At 42.0% G+C, this 22,194-nt stretch overlaps 1 protein-coding gene across 1 annotated transcript; it reads left to right on the top strand.

The window, feature by feature from the left end:
• Positions 1 to 1,040: 1,040 nt before the first annotated feature.
• On the top strand, positions 1,041 to 6,314 carry LOC101761695. The gene is made up of 8 exons (XM_012847785.2): positions 1,041 to 1,248; positions 1,420 to 1,545; positions 1,630 to 1,707; positions 2,271 to 2,396; positions 2,501 to 2,599; positions 2,718 to 2,864; positions 3,632 to 3,740; positions 5,429 to 6,314. Exons 1-8 carry the CDS (start codon positions 1,210 to 1,212, stop codon positions 5,929 to 5,931), a joined length of 1,227 nt encoding a protein of 408 aa, XP_012703239.1. The 5' UTR covers positions 1,041 to 1,209; the 3' UTR covers positions 5,932 to 6,314.
• Positions 6,315 to 22,194: the final 15,880 nt, after the last annotated feature.

Raw genomic sequence — 22,194 nt, 5'->3', positions numbered from 1 at the left:
TCGATCGGATGGGCGCGCGCCTCAACTTTGCGTTGTAGTGGCGTGATGGTCGCGATTGGGGGCCTTGGTGGCTTTAGCGATTCCACTGTCCAAATTTTTTCGATACGCTTGCATTTCGGTTGGAACATGATGGGTTGGGGTTCAATGAGATGGGGTTGATTGTTCCATGTCCCAATTTTTGGGTTCGATTAGATTGTTCGTGTCCCGTTTGTATTGTGGTCGCAACTGCAGGATAATAGCAAGCCTGTCCTGTGGGCATCCTGGAATGCATTGAGTTGATTTGTGGCCATGTCAAAGCCTTCAGCTCTAGGAGAGGAAGCTTATGTTTTTCCTGCCTTCCAGCTTTCTGTATATGAAAATTATATATTAGCATGTACAATTCCATATATTTGATTAGCTGTTTCAATTTGCCTTCCATTACAGGTATGCTCGATTTGATCGTAGCTTCCCCTTTTTTTTCTTTGAGATAGCCTCGCTTACGAGAGTACAAGTTGTAGTATCTGAACTTACACATAGACACACTCCACACACACCCCACACACCACACACACCCCTATGCGCAAGCTAAGACCTACATCCTACACTCACAATCACATGCCTGCCTTGAAGAGATGGTCTCGGACATCAGTTCCCAGCACGTGTTGAGGTTGCAACAGTCTAGGAAAAATCCTGGAAAATCCCCCCGAAATTCGCTTCCGGATGGGTTCGAACCTGGGACGTCCTACTGAGGCGGTGCTACTTGGGCTTCTAGTGACCAACCGGTCCCCAGGCTTTTTTAGAATAATCTTTGCTAAAAGAGCTCAACATCAGGTATTGACTTGAAGTAACGCTTATGTGATCACAACTATGTGCGTCATGTATAGTATGCTATAGGGCATTCTACATTTTTTTCTTAATTCAAGTACTTAAGTACGTATTATTTGCTGCAAATTACCAGATATATTCGATCATTTTGTTGTGTTAAATTTAGTTCTTGTTTCGTGGCATTCGTGCGACGTTCTAATTTAGCACCCTGCCATGATTTTCTGGTTCCACAATAGGGAGAAAGGCAGCTCGGTTATCTCTAATGGTTACACCCTGAAGCAGCCTGTTGAGGCACACAAACAGGAGAGGCAAGGGAAGGAGACTCTTGTTGAGGAACTAGATGGGATAGATGAGGATTTGAGGTCACTGGAGGAGCCACCAGGCTGGCTTCCTGATGGTTGGATCATGGAGGTCTGTCGTGACGATGGTGGCTCCATCTACCGGGTATGTACTCTTGCACATATGCCCGTCTGTACCTACAAACATGTATTGTCATTTGATGTTCAAATGGTGACTGTATGCAAGTACATCTTATATTCCTGCTTCTGGAGTTTAAAGCATATCTGTGGGTTTAATAGGTGTGAAATTGTATTGCTTCCTGGTTGTTTTATGCAGTGCTACACTTCCCCTGTGTCCGGATGCACATTCACATCAAAGATGGAGACATTGGATTATCTTTTCTCAGGGATGGAAGAACGTATGTTGGAGTCTCAGGAAAGTGCTGAGGACAACGAGCTTCTTGTTAGTCAACTCTTCTGTAGTCGTGCTATATTTTATGCCCCTGTTGATTAAACTGATATGTGCTTCCCTGATTTATGAATGCAGGGTTCTCATACATGGCTTCCAGGTGGGTGGTTGATTGAGGTCAGAGCTGGTGGGAAGAAAATGAATAAAATGTACAAGGTAGATTGGAGATTTTGTTCCACATTAACATCAGCTGTATACCAGTTACTGCACTCTTTCTTTATGTCCATAAGTTGTGGGAGTCTAGTGCAACTCTACATAGTGGAGATCAAAAGAGAGTTCTCCAATAAGATGTTGCCAGCGAGACACCCCCATCTAAAAGTGAGTAGAAAACCAAAATAGTGAGGGGGTTGATATCTGCAGTGGCATGTTTGGTTAGGAGCCAAGGTGATGGAGCATGATTGCACCTCAATCTTGGATTATGGCATCAGATCATCCTCCAATTTTACAGGATGGAAATGGAGGATACATATCATGGAGGGTGAGGTGAGTGAAGCCATGCTTCGACCGTGGATGGAATGAAAGAAGCAATATTGTCTCATTATGTGTTGTGGAGACTGAGAGTGCGAGGAGGAATTTCCCACTATATGGTGGCTTTGTTAATTCATTAAAGGAAAGTAACATTACACACAAAAATGGTCATATGGGGGACTGATTTTATAAGAATTATAGAAGAGATATGGGCATATTGCATTTTTTTTTTGAATTAGTGTCTTTTGCAGTTCTATTTTCACCCGCCTACTGGAATGCGATTCTTGTCAAAAGCAGAAGTATTGCACTATGTTAATGAGGGGAAGATTTCTGCATCCGATATGGATGTGCTGTGCGACACAAGAACTGATGACAATGTATAACTCTTGCTGGCAATGGCATTGTTCGTCTTATTTTAACTCTATTAGAAGTTTGTAATTTGTTTTTAGAACTGACCAGATGATAATTTGCTTATTTATAGATACTTGCACATGTGGAATTCAATCCAGATGGTCTACCAGATGGATGGGTGAAAGAAACGATATTTAGAAATTGCAATGATGGAATCAGAAAAGACCCGGTATGCTAGAGTAGAGCATCTAACTATTTGTATTCAGTATTTTAGTAAAATTGTTGCTTATTCCTTTACTATTCATCGGTGGCCCCAATTTGATTACATTTCTAATATTATTATGCAGTATTACACAGATCCCATTAGTCGTCGTGTATTTCGTACGCTTAAGTCTGTATTGAGCTACCTTGGCACTGGAGAAATATCTAAGCATGCCTACTTGCCAAGGAGAAATGTCATTGACATGTATTCATTTGACAAGTGTGTAGATCTGGTAATTGCTTTTTTGGCATTGTATTTGTCCTTGTCAGATTATAATTACCTTTCAGAGATTTTTTGTATTAGCAAAAGAGACTTTTTGTTTTTTGGCAGTTTTGTTTCATATGCTGAGGCACTGTAGAGAAATTGATACTGTTTACTAGGTTCATATAATTGGTTTCAATTTACTAGTGCTCTGGATATACTTTAAAAATAACGTATGGTAATGTTTCTTTTCTTTTTTTTTTCCAAAAAGGTTATAGCTTTACTAGTCTACAACTTACATACTCTAATAAAATAGGGCAGTATGAGAGTTCACATATTCATGACCGAATAAATCTAAACCTGTGCTCTTTCTAATACTTATATTCCATATATGCTCTTACTCATCTTATCTGTGTTACTGTATACTAGCTATATTCAAATGGTTTACTCAGTCTGTCAAAAAAAAAAAAGAAGGCAAGCTTCGTTGGATGCTAAGTCCAATCATTGTACTTTCTTGTCAAAGCCAAGTCACAAGGTTGAATATCGTTAACTTGTTACCCCCTATGATCTAGGACATGCATTTTGTTAGAATAGTGGAGTTGAGTAAGGCCATTGGTTGAAAAAGCTATCCGTAAGACATACTTATTCCATCTACAACTAGTTAGTATAATAGCAAGATTGTTGTCTAAAAACAATCCTATTTCGTGCCTTATACACCTAGCTTGATTATAATTTCCAAGATATGATGTTCAACCCCCTTTTTACGATATTTGATACAAGTTTTTCTTGGAAAATCAGCCCCAAAGTATGCTGAAAAGACTAAGAGCAGAAGGACAAACGAAGCAAAAATCGAGGAGAGCACTGGTCTTGTACAAGGAATTACCGAATAACCAGACTTCAAATCACTGTAAGTTCTGGTTATATGGTATTTTACAAGTATAGACCTTGCAGGTATAGTATATGTGTTTGTTTCAAGTACATGTTGTCGATCTAATTTCTTACATATAAAAGCCATAATAACTGTACATCGAACATTTGGTCTGAGCATCTTTAAACTAGATATTAATAAGCTTGTTATGGCTTTGATACTTGGTTTATGGCATACTCCAGCTCTATGAGATGATGAGGTGGTTTACATTGTTTGGGGTGCAGTACTGGTAAGAAACTACCAATCATTATAAAAAAACAAAAGCGTTCTCTAGTAAAGAGAACCAGACAAGAGTAGTGAGGGAGAGAAAAAGTTTAGAAAACTTCTTTATTATTTATTTTGCCTTGTGAAAAATGAGAGCAATGGCCTCACAGGAAAATATTCGTAAAGGAACCGAGAAGCTAATATAACAATAGCTGACTCAATGTTGTTCGTATGTGAGCTGATATCTGTTGAGCCGGAACGGGGGCCCATGTCCATCAGCATGTGATAACTTCCTTGCACTCAGCTGTGCTTGAGCTGTGATGGCTGTAGCGGTTCAAGTGACAAGTTTCTGCTTGTAGATGATTCAGAAGCAAACTGATGGAGATTACTAGAAAAGTTATCAATAAATGATGTTATCACAGTGTTACATTTTCTGCCCACTGAATTGCCATTGTTGTTTGCCGCTGAATGTCAAAAGATGTGGTTTAAATCATATAATGGTGATGCACTTTTGCAGAGAATATCATATAGAGTGATCAGACAACAGTAAAGATCTAAAATAAACTCAATGAAAGAGAAACAACAACATCAAAGCCTTTTAGTCCCAAGCAAGTTGGGGTATCCAACTTTCTTGGGAGCTGGGATGAAAACCCAAACAAGTAATGAAGCCCAACAGAGGCCTACCAACAAGAAGGGAAAGAACTTATATAAGTCCATAATAATAAGGGGTTATCTAAAGCCTTGTTCATGGTTCATGCAGTGCATAGCTGATTTAGATGCAGACTAATAAAAGAAATCTCTAACCGAGAAGCTAATATAACAATAGCTGACTCAATGTTGTTCGTATGTGAGCTGATATCTCTAACCAAGAAACTTAATTTATACAGAGTCTCTATCATCCAAATGACCAAATATGACGATAAACCAAACTCTTCTTTGTTCTATCTTCTCTTATACAACCGACTTAAAACATGTTTGCTCTTTTTTGGTTAATAACATAGGTTACGAGCCACAGAAGTACATCATACTTCGGCCCTGACCCTGACCTCCCCTATGTGCTATGGTTTATGCACGCCCCCAACCCTGACCTAGAGGTCATCTGGCACTTCGGCCCAAGAGGCATGATATGCTAGCGCACCTCAATTTGAAGTTTCAAAGTGGAGCTTCCTATCACAGCTAACCACATGGATCTTAGGTCCCTCCAAATGGATACAAATCTTTTTCATATCTGTGGTTTATATGCAAACTAAAAATTTCATAGAATGAAGTACCCCTTGCATGCTATAGCTGGCTAGTTGATTTTAAAGGTTCTATGGAAAGTAATGGTAAATAGATAGGTGCTGGGCATGATGTAGCTTTTCTTAATTTGTTTGACCGAGTTACATTTTTTCTAGTGTTCAATGTATTTGCATTTTGTTTTACCACTCCATACCGTGTAATGATTTCTATATGCCATGTTGTAGCTGAAGGTGGCACCTCTGCTGGATTAACTCCCAAGTCTGATTTGAAAAGAAATAAGTTTGGCACTGAGAAAGCTACAGCCACAAATGAAAATGGATCAGAGACTACCAAACGACGAAGAGGAAGGCCAAAGAAAATCTTGAAGCAAACGAATGAAAGCATTTCAGATTGTGACAAGAGACATAAGGAGGCAAAGCACAATGAGGTGAAAGAGGAAGTGGATATTTGTGATGAGGAAGACATGCCGAATGGGAAGACTAAAAAGCATACTGAGATGCAGAAGCGCACTCCAGTAATCCAGGAAGTGGGAAACAACAATAATATAGCAGAAAGTAACTCGTTGAAGAGGAAGGAAAACAGATCTGATTTGGTGGCCAGCCCGGGTTTGCAAAACCAAGAGAATGGTAGATCGACTGAAGCTGGTAAGAAGGCAACATGCTCCTCAGTTCACAAATTTTACAAGAGGAGATGTAGCAACCAGACAGTCAGCTCGAATAAAGGATAAATTAGATCAAGTTGCTGGTGAGTTTCGATCCTGTCTCCATACGATCAAAGCAGAGGGTAGGTCAGATGCAAATAACCAATCCCTTGAAAATTCCAAGAACTGAAGGCATATATTGAAAAGAATCAAGTAGGCCCTTCTTCAGGGAACAAAATTGCAACCGAAGCTTATCTGTGTCCAGCTTTTCCTCTTTTCCTTTCATTTATTTATGCCCTTATGCAAGCTTGCAGTCGATGTGGAGGGTGTGAAGCGGAAATAAATCAAATAATCAATTTGATTCTTGTATCAGGGGAACTGATACTGCTTGAAGCAAGCAGGATGTTAAGAATTGATAGCAGGGACATCAAACAAATTAAATGCAAGAAGTTCCTCATTGGCCTGAGGCAGCAATGTAGTCTATAGGCATGCGATATAGGCATTTGCGGATCTATCCATCTTTCTTCTCCATCTAGCCCAGAACTTCGTGGATCACGGGCATGATACAGTGAAGGTATTGTGGCCACAACTTTACTGGTGCTAACCATACTTGGCTCACCATTGAACAGGAGATGGCAATACAAGTCCCAAAATAAGGCTCGATGAATTTCCATTGATATCGTTGATGAGGTGGCAATTCCTGCTGCTCAGGTTTCGTTCATTACCCCCATGGATGAACCACTGTGCTGCATGCTGTACAAACTTGAGGGGGGGCAGAATCGCCCTTCTCACATATAGGAATTTTCCAGAGAGCACTAAGCCACCTAAAGGCTATATACGCCCTTTGTTCAGCACCAAATGGTGAATAGTGCGCTCATCACTGTTCATGCACCGATTTTTCTTTTTTATTTATTTTTCACAAATTTTTGTCCATCCTCAATTTTTGCATGACGGCAGAAGATGACAAGAAACATCCATTCAAATTTTTAGACGATTTTTTTGATGCGCATTAAAAGGTGCATCCGCAAGTTGGAGCACGGTAGCACCTTAAGCACCGGAACCTTTCTCGGGTGCGCCATGTTGACATCTCTAAAAAATACGAGAACTCATGCTCACACTTTGATGAGGAGCCTCCTCTAGCCAAAACTTTCAGGTTTGGCGGGCGATTTAGTTTTGTGTACAATTAAAAGGGTCCTTTTGGTTGGGTTTCTACAAGTATTTTGCTACCAAAACTCAAAAGCCAACCAAAGGATCGGAACCATACCAATTTCTACAACAAAAGCATTGTTCCCTCACTTTAATTTTCACAGCACCCCTGTGTTGGAGGTATACCCTAGAGGCAATCATAGAGATGATGATATTCCATTTGTATCCATGATTTGTATATTGTGTTCATTGAATATCCATTAAATGCTACTTGAATTGATTTGCAATTATGTGAATTGTATGTGAAACTCTTTACTTGTATGGTTATTCTAAAGTTGTCCCTAGTCGGAGTTTATGTGAGGACACACATGAATATTAAACTAGCACATGTATTAGTTGATGACTATGTTTCACAAGTCATGGACATGGAGATGTTGAACTAATAATGTGGACACATGTGGAGACATGTGCTAGGACTGACCCAACACGAGAAGTAGTTCTCTCTTTACACAACATATACGCTTTGTTCTTAGACCTGAGATTGTCGCATGTATTCTAGATGTGGATCGACCTACTTAGGGGCTATCAAACGCTACGCCGTAATAGGGTAGTTATAAAGATAGCTTTCGGGTTTGTCAAGAAGCATGCTATGAGACATGGTCAATCAAGATGGGATTTGCCCCTCTCTGATTGAGAGTGATATCTCTGGGCCCCTCGAGTGATCGGATCCGAAAATGCATGGCCATGCTACGTACGGTTAAGAGTTAACCTACAAAGGGATTCCGAATCACAGGATCGAGAAAGAGCGGTCGGCTTGAAGCTAGACCAAATATCGTGAGGCAAAGGGAATAGCATGTATATTATGTTGTGATGGTTCGTCTGATATGATCTTCGTGTGCGTATAGGAGTTGGCACGTCTTGCTAGAGGCCGCTACCGACTATTGGGCCGAGTAGGAGTACTCGGGCCATGTCTATACGTATCCGAACCCATAGGGTCACACACTTAAGGGGCTGGAAGCCCAATTCGGATCTGATCCGAGTTGGATTAAGTTTAGAACTACTAATGGGCCTCGAACCCAGAGGCCCGTTAGGAACCTCTATAAATAGAGGGTTGGGGGCGCCCTAGGGTTTACACCTTTTGGCGAAACACATCTGCCGTGCCTCCCACGCCCTCGCCTGTTGCAACTCGTGAATCTAGCAGTCCGGCTTGCGACGCTTCCTCCCTGCACGTGTGGATACCTTGGAGGTGTTGCGCCTGCAGCACTTGGACGAGCCGCCGACGAGCCACGACGAGCCGCGGCACCGGGGGCGATCTTGCTGCACGTGGACGAGCTGCTGAGGAGCTGCTGGACGTTGACGTGATCGACTACGTTGATCGACTACGTACGACTACGTGATTGTCTTCACTGCATCGACGCATATCTACATCTTCCGCACCAGTAGTGCGTCGAGTGGTAATCCCGTGATCCTTATACGACAGTTCTTCCTGGTTTTACGCGGTAGAAATTTTGATTTGCGCTAGTGTAGCCTACCTCGTATCCCAACAGTGGTATCAAGAGCCGTAGCTGTTTAGTTTTGGATTCGGGATGTGTGCATATGGAGATATGCGAGTTTTCCGTTTGATCTATGTCCTGGTTTCGTGCCTTTGCTGCAATGGTAGTGTAACGACATACTCCTACCGGTCGGTTTCCGCCATTGGAGTTAAGTGATACAAGTAAATCCAGTTGCAGTGAGCGAAGATCAATATGATTGGTCGAATTGAAATCTAGGGTCATATGCCAGGCGCATTAGATGTGCAATAGTAGATGAGATCTACTGTCGGGGTCGGGATTTTTGCCGTATGCGTATGCTTCAGTAAATCAGCCGTAACTTTTCAGTACGATCTCGGATCAGGACGAATTTTATATGAAAATAGATCTACAGAAAAAGTTACACATGAAATTCAACCGCTTCGCCATTTTCGGCGAAATTAGATTTCCCAAATTCGGCTTGGAAGATGGAGTTTCGGGCATCCGAAGTTTGGAACGTTAGGACGCTTAACTCTGTTTTGCAGGATGTATGTATGTATCTTGTGATCAGTATGGCCTCTTATGTATGTGATGCATGTGTGTAACTCATTCGTGACCTGCGTGTCGCGCGTACGGCAACACGGCAGGAGCCATATGTGTTGTCACTTTATTGTATTTAATGGTCTGCGTACCAATCTGTGATGATCCAAGCAACTATGTAATCTTCATTACTAGCTTCTTTACTAGCTATTAGACGTAATAGCATGTTCTAGTTCTTGGAGGACTCATCACCAGGAGGATGGCGCACATGGAACATGGAGATGGAGATCACCATGGTGAACAGGTTCTATGGAGATGGAGATCACCATATGAAAACGGGCCATACTGTGTCACAACTGTATGAATGCTATTCTATTTATGTTTTACTTTCTGCATGCTGTGATGTTAGAAGTAGAATGATCCCTCACAAAGTTTAAGTTAGTATGCCCTCCCAACTAAAACTTGCACCGTCCCATGTCTTGTACAATTAGTGGTGGGTCTATGAAATTAGGGTACCACTAGTTTTACTTGACTAGACGGGTTTGTGTCGGACACTTACACGCATAAGGGTTGGTTTGCTTGACAAGGTCATCTTAACGGTTAAGGACCTTGGGGCATAAAGGTTGGGCGCCGAGACATAGAGATGTCACCCAACAACAGGAGTCATATGTGATATGATTAGCAAAAGTTGCTTACCGATCGACCTTGTTTGCTAGCGGTGATGCTAAAGCTCACTAGTGGACTTGTTAGTTGTGGATCTCACTAAGTTTCAATAGAGGGATATTGATTTTAGTGGGAGTAGATTCTGTTAAAATAGTTTAATGTGATTTGCTCTATCATGGATACATTTGTCTTAGTGTATTTTGCATTACTTTATTGTAGATTAAATGGCACCTAGCAGCACTACACCGTTTGCTTTGCGTTCGGTCCTTGAGAAGGACAAGTTGAATGGAACAAATTACTCGGATTGGATCCGTAACCTGAGAATTGTTCTCAGGGCTGAGAAAAAGGAAGATGTTCTAGACAACCCACTACCAGAAGAACCTGCTGATGATGCACCCGCTGCTGCTAAGAATGCTTACAAGAAAGCATGTGATGCTAACCTCGAAGTAAGCTACCTTATGCTTGGTTGCATGGAACCCGAGCTGCAGATGCAGTTCGAAACAAACCATGAGGCGCACGATATGATCGTGGCGCTTAGAGACATGTTCCAAACATAGGCCAGGACTGAAAGGTTCAATGTGTCTAAGGCCTTTGTTGAGAGCAAGCTAGCAGAAGGCGCAGCAGTAGGACCACACGTAATCAAGATGGTTGGTTACACTCAACGGTTGGAGAAGCTGGGCTTCCCACTGGGCCAAGAGTTGGCCACTGATTTCATTCTTTCGTCTCTTCCGCCTAGCTATGGGAACTTCATCTCGAACTACCATATGCATGGGACGGAGAAGGGTCTGAATGAGCTGTGTGGCATGCTTAAAACAGCAGAGGCTGACATCAAGAAAAGCGCTAGTACCAGCCATGTGATGGTTGTACAGAACAAGCCTAGCTTTAAGAAGAAGGGCAATTCTTGGAAGAAGAAGGGCAAGGCTGGAACGTCTAAGCCAAACCCAACGCCCAAGGTTAAAGCTGGACCTGGACCTGCTCCAGACAAAGAGTGCTTTTACTGTCATGAACTTGGTCACTGGAAGAGAAACTGCAAGCAGTACCTAGCTTCCTTGAAGAATGGCAGAAGTAAGAGTACTTTTACCTCAGGTACGCTTGTTGTTAATGTTATAGACAACATTTTTCTCGCTGATACAATTATTAATTCTTGGGTATTTGATACCGGATCGGTTGCTCATACTTGCAATTCGATGTAGGGAATGATAAGAAGTAGAAGCGTGGAAAGAGGAGAAGTTGATTTCCACGTGGGCAATAATGCAAGAGTTGCCGCGTTGACCGTCAAGACGATGCAACTCCACCTCCCGTCAGGATTTATTATGGAGTTGAATAATTGTTATTTCGTTCCTAGTTTAAGTCGAAACATTTTGTGTCCTTCATGCTTGATGAAGGATGGTTATTCATTTGCGAGTGAAAACAATGGTTGTGTGATCTCTAAGAATGATATGTTTATGGCTTTTGCACCCATTGTGAATGGATTATTTGTTTTAAATCTTGATGGTTCACCTGTCTGTAACGTAAGTGCTAAAAGGCCTCGGCCTAATGATTTGAGTCCTACCTACTTGTGGCATTGTCGTTTGGGTCATATAAGTGAAAAGCGCATGAAGAAGTTCCATTCTGATGGACTTCTAACTTCGTTTGATTTTGAATCATACGAGACATGTGAGGTTTGCTTGCTAGGCAAGATGACCAAGATGCCTTTCACAGGATTTCCTGAGAGAGCAGTAGACTTGTTGGAACTCGTACATAGTGATGTATGCGGACCAATGAGCACGACGGCTAGAGGAGGATTCCAATACTTCATAACTTTCACTGATGATTTTAGTAGATATGGCTATGTCTACTTGATAAGGCACAAGTCTGAAACCTTTGAAAAGTTCAAGGAATTTCAGAATGAAGTTGAAAATTAGCGTGGCAAGAAAATTAAGGCCTTACGATCTGATCGTGGAGGCGAGTATTTGAGCCACGAGTTTAGCAATCATCTAAAGAGTTGCGGAATTGTTCCACAACTTACGCCGACTGGAACACCTCAGAGAAACGGTGTATCCGAGCGACGTAATCGAACTTTGTTAGACATGGTTCGATCAATGATGAGCCAGTCAGACCTACCGTTGTCATTTTGGGGATACGCTCTAGAAATAGCAGCTTTCACACTTAATAGGGTACCATCTAAGTCCGTAGTTAAGACACCATATGAGATATGGACTGGAAAGGTTCCTAGTTTGTCTTTTCTAAAGATTTGGGGATGTGAAGTGTTTGTCAAGCGACTTCAGTCGGACAAGATCACACCCAAGTCGGATAAGTGCATTTTCGTGGGATATCCAAAGGAAACTTTGGGATATTATTTCTACAACCGATCAGAAGGCAAAGTGTTTGTCGCTCGGAACGGGGTTTTCCTAGAGAAAGAGTTTCTCAAAGGAGAAAAGAGTGGAAAGACAGTGCATCTTGAAGAATTCAAGATGAGCCGATCGGGCAAGAATCAATGAGTGATGCTAACGTAGCAGAACAAGTTGAGATACCCATGGCAAGAGACGCACCGCCACAACCACGAAGGTAAGCAAGGCTCCGCGAAATGCGGGAAATATTATTGTTGGACAATGATGAGCCTGCGACATATGCAGAAGCAATGATGGACCTAGACTCCAAAAAATGGCAGAGTGCCATGCAATCCGAAATAGAGTCCATGGGAGACAATCAAGTTTGGAACTTGGTTGACCCGCCTAATGGTGTTAAAGCCATAGAGTGCAAGTGGATCTATAAGAAGAAAAAGGACATGGATGGAAATGTTCACATCTATAAAGCACGACTTGTCACAAAAGGTTTTCGACAAGTTCAAGGAGTTGACTACGATGAGACCTTCTCTCCCGTAGTGATGCTTAAGTCCATTCGGATTATTCTAGCTATAGCTGCATATTTCGATTATGAGATATGGCAGATGGATGTCAAGACAGCTTTCCTGAATGGAAATCTAGTTGAGGACGTGTATATGATACAGCCCGAGGGTTTTGTCGATCCGAAAAATGCTGGAAAGGTATGCAAGCTTCAGAGATCCATTTATGGATTGAAGCAAGCATCTAGGAGTTGGAACATTCGTTTTGATGAAGTGGTCAAAGGGTTTGACTTCACCAAGAACGAAGAAGAGTCTTGTGTTTACAAGAAGGTTAGTGGGAGCTCTGTAGTATTTCTAATCTTATATGTGGATGACATATTACTTATTGGAAATAACATTCCTATGCTTGAGTCCGTAAAGACTTCACTGAAAAATAGTTTTTCGATGAAGGACTTAGGGGAAGCGGCATATATTCTGAGCATTAAGATCTATAGAGATAGATCGAGAAGGCTTATAGGTTTAAGCCAAGATACTTACATTGACAAAGTGTTGAAGCGGTTCAGCATGGAAGAGGCAAAGAAAGGGTTCTTGCCTATGTCACATGGCATACATCTCAGCAAGACTCAGTGTCCTTCGACTGCTGATGAGCGGGATCGCATGAGTAGAGTGCCATATGCCTCGGCTATTGGATCTATCATGTATGCAATGATAAGTATTCGCCCAGATGTTTCATATGCGCTAAGTATGACAAGCAGACACCAATCTGATCCAGGTGAGAGTCACTGGACAGCGGTGAAAAACATTCTTAAGTACTTGAGAAGGACTAAAGATATGTTCCTCGTCTATGGAGGTGAGGAGGAGCTCGTTGTAACAGGTTACACCGATGCTAGTTTCCAAACCGACAGAGATGATTCAAAGTCACAATCAGGATTTGTGTTCACGCTAAATGGTGGTGCTGTTAGTTGGAAGAGTTCCAAGCAGGAGACGGTGGCCGATTCTACGACAGAAGCCGAGTACATCGCGGCTTCGGAAGCCGCGAAGGAAGGTGTTTGGATAAGGAATTTCCTCATTAAGCTTGGTGTGTTCCCGAATGCGTCCAGCCCATTGAATCTCTACTGTGATAATAATGGGGCAATTGCGCAAGCAAAGGAGCCAAGGAACCACCAGAAGAACAAACACGTAATGCGGCGATTTCATCTCATTCGAGACTTCGTTAACCGGGGTGAGATCAAGATATGCAAAATACACACGGATCTGAACATTTCTGATCCGTTGACAAAACCACTCCCGCAGGCTAAGCATGATGCGCATGTAAGAGCTATGGGTATTAGGTACCTTCTAGATTGACTCTAGTGCAACTGGGAGACTGTTGGAGGTATGTCCTAGAGGCAATCATAGAGATGATGATATTCCATTTGTATCCATGATTTGTATATTGTGTTCATTGAATATCCATTAAAGGCTACTTGAATTGATTTGCAATTATATGAATTGTATATGAAACTCTTTACTTGTATGGTTCTTCTAAAGTTGTCCCTAGTTGGAGTTCATGTGAGGACACACATGAATATTAAACTAGCACATGTATTAGTTGATGACTATGTTTCACAAGTCATGGACATGGAGATGTTGAACTAATAATGTGGACACATGTGGAGACATGTGCTAGGACTGACCCAACACGAGAAGTAGTTCTCTCTTTAAACAACATATACGCTTTGTCCTTCGACTTGAGATTGTCGCATGTATTCTAGATGTGGATTGACCTACTTAGGGGCTATCAAATGCTACGCCGTAATAGGGTAGTTATAAAGGTAGCTTTCGGGTTTGTCAAGAAGCATGCTATGAGACATGGTCAATCAAGATGGGATTTGCCCCTCTCTGATTGAGAGTGATATCTTTGAGCCCCTCGAGTGATCGGATCCGAAAATGCATGGCCATGCTACGTACGGTTAAGAGTTAACCTACAAAGGGATTCCGAATCACAGGATCGAGAAAGAGCGGTCGGCTTGAAGCTAGACCAAATATCGTGAGGCAAAGGGAATAGCATATATATTATGTTGTGATGGTTCGTCTGATATGATCTTCGTGTGCGTATAGGAGTTGGCACGTCTTGCTAGAGGCCGCTACCGACTATTGGGCCGAGTAGGAGTACTCGGGCCATGTCTATACGTATCCGAACCCATAGGGTCACACACTTAAGGGGCTGGAAGCCCAATTCGGATCTGATCCGAGTTGGATTAAGTTTAGAACTACTAATGGGCCTCGGACCCAGAGGCCCGTTAGGAACCTCTATAAATAGAGGGGTGGGGGCGCCCTAGGGTTTACACCTTTTGGCGAAACACATCTGCCGCGCCTCCCACGCCCTCGCCTGTTGCAACTCGCGGATCTAGCAGTCCGGCTTGCGATGCTTCCTCCCTGCACGTGTGGATACCTTGGAGGTGTTGCGCCTGTAGCACTTGGACGAGCCGCCGACGAGCCACGACGAGCCACGGCACCGGGGGCGATCTTGCTGCACGTGGACGAGCTGCTGAGGAGCTGCTGGACGTTGACGTGATCGACTACGTACGACTACGTGATCGTCTTGACTGCATCGACGCATATCTACATCTTCCGCACCAGTAGTGCGTCGAGTGGTAATCCCGTGATCCTTATACGGCAGTTCTTCCTTGTTTTACGCGGTAGAAATTTTGATTTGCGCTAGTGTAGCCTACCTCGTATCCTAACACCCTACTTCCACTAGCCGTGGAGTCAAGTTTTTCCTCAAAATTACCTACCTACCACCCACCTGCCACTATTATGCGTACCCCTTCGTGAAAAAAGACCAACGCTGGCCCTTTCTTCCTCTCGGTACAAAGCACAGCCACACACGAGAGGCTAGTGCCGCAGCCTCTGCCCAGTGCTTGGTCGCTAGCGGCCACCCTCCCCCACTCCAGTGCACCCCACTCCGGCCTCCTCCTCTCCTCCCGGCGGCGCTTCTTGTTGTCGGCGCCCCTCTTCGGCCCTCCTCCTCTCCCGGCGGCGGCGCAACAGAGGGCCAGCGACACATGCGTGTAGATCTCAAGGCTGGCTCACCTGTTCATGCAAGGTGGCCTCCTTGGCGTCCTCCTCCCACATCGGCGTGTCGTCCCCGCTGCTCTCCGAGTAGGCGAGTGGGGTGTCAGGGTTGGCGGTTCCATCCCTCTCCGCGACCCTAGAAGCGGTGGGGGCAAGACGGGAGCAGCAAGAGCTGAGGTGGCCACCTCCACTTATGCCTCGGTGAACTCCTCCTCCTTTGCCGCTGCCATGGAGATTGGATTGGGATGCGAGGAGGCTATCAAATCGAAAAAGATGAGGCAAGGCGCGGCACACGGCGGCAGCAACGCAATATGAGGGGATTTGCTTGCTCGACACCAGGGCGCATTGTGAGAGGATCTAACTGATGCTTTGGTTACACTACAAGAAATCTTCCAATCTATGATGAACCTAAAAGTGCCATAAACATGTTTTTTGCATCATAAACCATGATTTATGACACTGAATGATGAAAACCCTTCGTCATTAATCGAGCATCATAAACAGTGACTAATGACGTTCCTTATTTCGGTGAGTCACTAAGATAATGACAGTTGAAAATTCGTCCCACAAGTCGTCATAAAACTATTTCCGAGATTATGCCAGGTTGGACAAGAATCCAACGTGGCTCCGACGTGGCAGCAGTGTTATGACGATTTCGGTTTGTCACAAATTGAAGCTTGGTCCATGTAAGAGCCTTTATGAGCCCAATTTTGTTAGGCCATTTTTAGCCCATTTTAGGTTTCTGCACTATTTTTGGGGTGAAAAATGTTTGTTGCATGCCATATTGGACCATTCTTTTTCTAGGCCCTAGCCATCTAATGAATATAAATTATTTTAAAATTGAATTAGAAATTCATACAAATAGACCATTTTTACATTTCGCAGTGCCATATATTCAATTTTGGCTGCTGATCACCATCACAATCACAAAGACATAAAAACAACTAATTTCCATCTTGTTAACATCATAATCAATGAATAGTTCACCAGCAGCAATAATGCAACATACAACAAGTTCAACATCAACAATGCAACATACAACAAAAGTTCATCAGCAACAAACAATAAGTTCACCGGCAACACACTTCAGTTGAGAAAAGGATTCACCTGGATCTGACTGGTGCTGAAGTTTATCAGGCTAGAAATCAGAGAATGCAACTGCTTTGTGGTGTTCTTCGAAGCTTTGAGCTCTTCTGACTCAGACTTTAATGTTGTTTCTTGTATTTCAACCCTCAATCTCAGTGCACTCATCTCTGACACCTGTTCAACAATCTTTTGCCAAAGTTGTGCCCCCCTTGTTTCTTACTCTCAAGATGAGTTTGGATTTATTCTACTTGCAGTGGAATACCAACCCTAGTCCTTTTGTTCAAGGGTGGGTGAATGCCAACAACCTCCCAAAATGTCCTAGCTTGGACAACTCCAGAAATTGCTTCAACGTCTTTGCTTGGTTGTCCCCAGATTGGGCGATGATTTGTTCCATCCGAGCCTAATAAAAGAAGGAAAATGAAACATCTCACAAAAGTATTCACAATTCTTCTATTGTTATTGTTGCAAAGAAGAATGCAAAATAAACAAGTACTTACAATGGTAGCCTATACTGGAGTGGTGTAGCCATATTTGCTACAATGGAAGTTCTTGAAAAAATCTATTAGAGTTGGGTCTCTGTCAACATGCTTCTCCCTTTTATATGATGTGAAAATAGGCATAAACTGTTAGCTTGGAATAAGGAGCATGAGCGGGTTCATCAAATAATATATACAACAAAACATGACTTGTTTACTTGCTTACTACAACATGAGCCTGTGCAACGTAGCTTCTAGATCCTGTGAAACCTGACCACCCCATGATTATTGGTGTTTGTAGTACACTACCCCATGATCAATACATGCAAATGTGCTAATGGCAAGTTGAAATTTTATCATACCCCGTGAGGTGGGTTAGACCACATCTTAACCAGTTTGTTCCACTAGTCATCATTCAGATTGGTCATAGGAGATTTTAAGGTTGGGACTTCAGTGCATGCCTCTATGACAGGTTGACTGGTGGTGTCAATGTCAAATTGGAACTATATTAAGCACAACACAAGAGTAGTCAGAAAATGGATGAAAAGAAAGGATGCAAAGATTTATGCTAGTAGATGAATCAATATATACACATCGCCAGTTTGCCCATGTAGTCCTTGAGATATTCTTGACACTCAATCTTGTAGTCCTTCCAGCAAGTAAGGATCGGTATATGTGAATGCAGTATGATCCCAGCCTCTCATGCAAAGTTTGGTTTGAGCCCTTCTCAAAGATGGATTGCAAGCATGGATTGGAAGCTTGGTGTGTAACCCTCTGCTTATCCTGTCCATATCTCTGCCCTTGAATCCTGTGGCACTTGTACTCTTCTGGAAGGGCGTGCATCACCTTGTTGATGCAAAATCTAGACTTCAGGCTTCTGCTTTGACAACATGTGAGGATTTGTGAGATCTTCTTAACTCCAGTGTAGGCTCCAAATCGGCTCCCATAGGTGCGCGGCGTGCTAGTCAATTTTGACCTGTAATTGACAAGGGAAATGTGAAATTCCTAAGCCGATAGGAAGCGAAGCCTTCAAGCTCATGGGTAGGTGTTACTTTGAATAAACACCATTAAGATATCTTCAATGTAGTCATGCGATGGCATGTGCTATCGGCTATAAGAGCTGACAAGCTAAGATAGATACAAGATAAAACAACAACCATTAAATATATCTTGTTCACTACTCCTACAGCAGTTAAACTGATAGATCTAATTAATGTCATGAGCTGTATGGTTGAGAGGACATTAACTTCAATCTATTAATCTAAAAGCCTAGATTATGGCAACAAGACCTCGCACGCGTAGCCATCGACTCGATGACATCATCCTTCTATTGAGAGGGATCGATCAGACCCAACTGTGATAGCATCAGCTCAACAACAGCAGTCTAATGCTAAGGACCTGATGATCAATGATACTAGGGGTAGGGGTAAATATTTATCAGACTTAGTAAAAATAGATAAAAACAGCATACAAGATCAAACTAGCCAATACGATCAGATAACTGGTGAACACCTAAATAAGAATAGGAAGCCGATGAGAACAACCTAATCAGATCTAAGCCATTTGATAACTGTGAGCGCTTCAAGGATAAACAGAATATTGGACAAAACCTAGAAAGTTCCATTTGAATCTAAGCGAGTCGATAACTAGACTTATGCTAAAAGATAGAATATTGGAAAAAACCTAGAAAGTTCTAATACAGATAACATAATGACTAGGTGATGGTACTTACAAGCTCACCTAAGATCGAAGCCGATGCAGCCCTATGCGCTAAAGAAACCCGTCGAAAAGCAACATTACTCCTACTCCTAAGCGTGGTGTGAAACCGAAAAGATAATGTATTGGTGTATTGGTTGAGAAATATCTTTTGCAATGGCTAGGGGTACATATTTATACCCTAGACTAATGACTCCTGATCAGCTACGATAATGACTTGTACAAAACTTGCCTAATAAATATCTAAACAAAACTACCTAATAAATATATAAACAAAAGGAAACTTTAAGATATATGGACTCTAATTTCCTTTATGTAGAATCCCTCTCGATAAAGTTTCTGTCTTGTAGTGCCATCAGACTCTTGTTTCTTTTCCCTTTTACACATGAGCTTATTAACATGCAACCTTGCTGCCTTAATCAATTTTTTGAAGCATCATATTTCCTGCTTGTGCATTGCCGACTCCGCATCTGCTCTTGGATTCTCCGAGGATCTCATAGGCTTGACATGTATATTTTCTTTCCTTTTAAGAAAAGAATCTTTCCTTATTCTAGGTTTTATGGGATTTTATCAGCCAAAATCCAGCCAGCGTCAACACATGCCCCTCGGGTTTGGAGTATGAATGTTCATGCTTCGAACTTTTTAAATCCAACATCTTGAATCTCTTAGCTGATACAATCTATTTTTATCACTCCATGGGCTCGATATCCTGACTTTTCTGTTGGTGCTCTTTCATAGCCGATGTTTCTCTTCGAGCTTCTTCCCAAGTAAATCCAATCACTCTGTATCGGCTTATTATCCTTTATAAGGACATCACCTACTTGAATATAACCACATTAGCAACTTTTAATTCAAAGGTGAAACAATTCTTTATCATGATTGCATTTGATACATTTGATGAATTGATGTTGCACCATGATGTGTGTTCATTGTCATTTTCAAAAATACATACATGGATCAAAAAGAGTATTAAATACACATGAAAGGTATAGAGGACCAAAAAAGTTGATTGGGGGCTAAGTTCAAGTATTCCCAACATCCTCCACCAGGCCACCATGTCACTTTTGGCCCAAGGAAATAAATAGATCAAATTCAATACGTTTTGCGGCTGGATTCGAACTGTAGCACTGCGCCAACTTGCGATGGCTGCCACGATTTCATCTGGACTCCATTTTGGGCATTCAAGTACTCCATGTAATTCTTAAAAAGTTTATTTTCATATGGATCTAGACTCATATTCATATATATTTTGGGGCAGCTGCAATGATCAAATAACGACCGAGAGGTTTTTCTGTCCAAGGTGTTGCTTTATTTTGGTCTAATGAGCCGTGTATCAAGTTGGGTCCATTAGGAACACATCCTAGGGTTGGAGTATGATCCCAACACCCTTGTGGTCATCCTCCCACGTTCTTATAGCCCTTAGCCACCACCAGGAATACTCGAGTTTTGTTTTGTTGAAAGTTTAGCCATTACTACTTCCTTGTAGACGTGTGTGTCAACTAGACCATCCGTTCTACTCAATTCAGAACTCCAACTTTGTAATTTCAAATTTGTTTTTATCTCCATATTTGCAATTGAGTTGCCTATTCTACTTGTTGTTGCTTGTTCCTCGATTGCTTGAAGGAATTACCCTAGTGGTTTGGTTGATCGTACTCCACAATATTGCGGCAACTATTAGAGGTGGTGTATTAGTTGGTAAGGTGCAGCATTGTTGGATGGTTGTAGTCGGGCTGTGAATGTCATCTCCATCCCCAAATCGAGTTATCTACCTTGTCTCATCGAAAGATCAGGAATCAACCCAACAGGTTGGGTTCACATCAGTTGGTATCAGAGAAAGATTTATCGGTGAGAGACTTCCAGTTCTTTGCTATTTTTAGTCTTCAACAGTCCAAAAAAAGCTAAAAAATTAGTAAAGACCCTTTGAGCTTTATACTAGTGCTGCTTAGTTAGGGCTTGTTGAGTCTTCGGTTGCATGGGTTGTGTCAAGTTACTAGTCTAAGTGTTTAGTCTTTTAGAGTTTTGAGTTCTTGTCACATTTTGGTCGCTTACACCATTGTCACCGTTGTTTGTTGATTTCATATCTATCAAGATTTTCATTTGGTTTAGTTTGTCATGAATTCCAAGTTAATTGTTGCTGCAATTGTGTAAAAAAATAGAAAGAAAGAAAGAAAGAAAAAAATAGGAAAGGAAAATAAAAAAACAGAAACAAAGAAAAAAATAGGGGCTGTTCATTTTGTTCCTCTTTTCTTTCGGTGGTGCTTTGTGACTTTCTTTATGTCCAGGCTTGCGTCTCTAGTACGGTCTAGCCTAGAACTAGCACAGTGCCACTGTTGAATGATTACTCAGTTTACTTTTGTCACTAACGTGGTGCTAGTATTTTTTCTTACTTCAGCCCACCTACAGCTCCACATATTTGACTACAACTTTGTAGGTTTTTGTTGCTGCGGTATTGATACACTTCGCTCCACGGTTGCAGACTTGTTTTCTGTTTGGCTTGGTAAGAACTTGTAAGGGCTTGTTTTAAACAAGTTGAGGTTGAAAGAATTACAAGAAACACAACCTATTAGTTGACAGGAGGATACATATTATTTTTGTGTTTTTTTCTACTAATAATGGTAGGTGGAACGGAGATTTTTGATCTGTTGAAACTAGATCCTCATATTCAGAATGCCATTTAACACTTGTCACTGTATGATGGTAAGTTTTATTCTGAAGCTTACATTAGTTGGGAGCTAAAAGTAGATAATAAATTTGATGAGCATGACCTGTCTCAGAAAACAAAGATTTATATTGCCTCTAATATTTTTACTAAATATGCTTTGCTAAAATGGAAACACATTTGTAGGCACAACAAAGTTCCAGAATCTTGGAAAGAGTTCAAATTTATTTTTAGAGATGCATTCATTCCTGCATATTATGCTGATTATTTGCTTGTAAAATTAGACAACTTGAAGCAGGGTAGTTGTCGTTGTCGAGATTAGCGGATCAAGACTACGGCAAGTAAATTTCTTTTATGCGCGTAAGGCTTTGGATGGTGGCGTGAGAGGACACGGGGTTAGACTGGTTCGGGCAGGAATAGCCCTACGTCCAGTATGAGGAGCTGCTCGTGTTACTCATGCGAGGTCTGTAGTAGGGGTTACAAACGGGTGAGAGAGGGAGCTGGTCCCAAGTCTCTTGGGTGTGCACTGATGCTCGAGAGGAGAGGGTGTGGGTTCTATTGGCTTGAGTGTCCTCCTGTCTTAGGCCCTCTGGTTCTTCTTTTATAGCACAAGGAGGGTACCGGGGTTACAGATGAGCCAGGTGTGTGAGAAGTAAAAGAGATAAGTTAAGTAAA

This window comes from Setaria italica, chromosome VII, assembly GCF_000263155.2.
Source record: "Setaria italica strain Yugu1 chromosome VII, Setaria_italica_v2.0, whole genome shotgun sequence".
NCBI classification, from domain to species: domain Eukaryota; kingdom Viridiplantae; phylum Streptophyta; class Magnoliopsida; order Poales; family Poaceae; genus Setaria; species Setaria italica.
The sequence above is the reverse complement of the archived record's forward strand: the minus strand, read 5'-3'. Positions and strand labels throughout refer to the sequence as shown.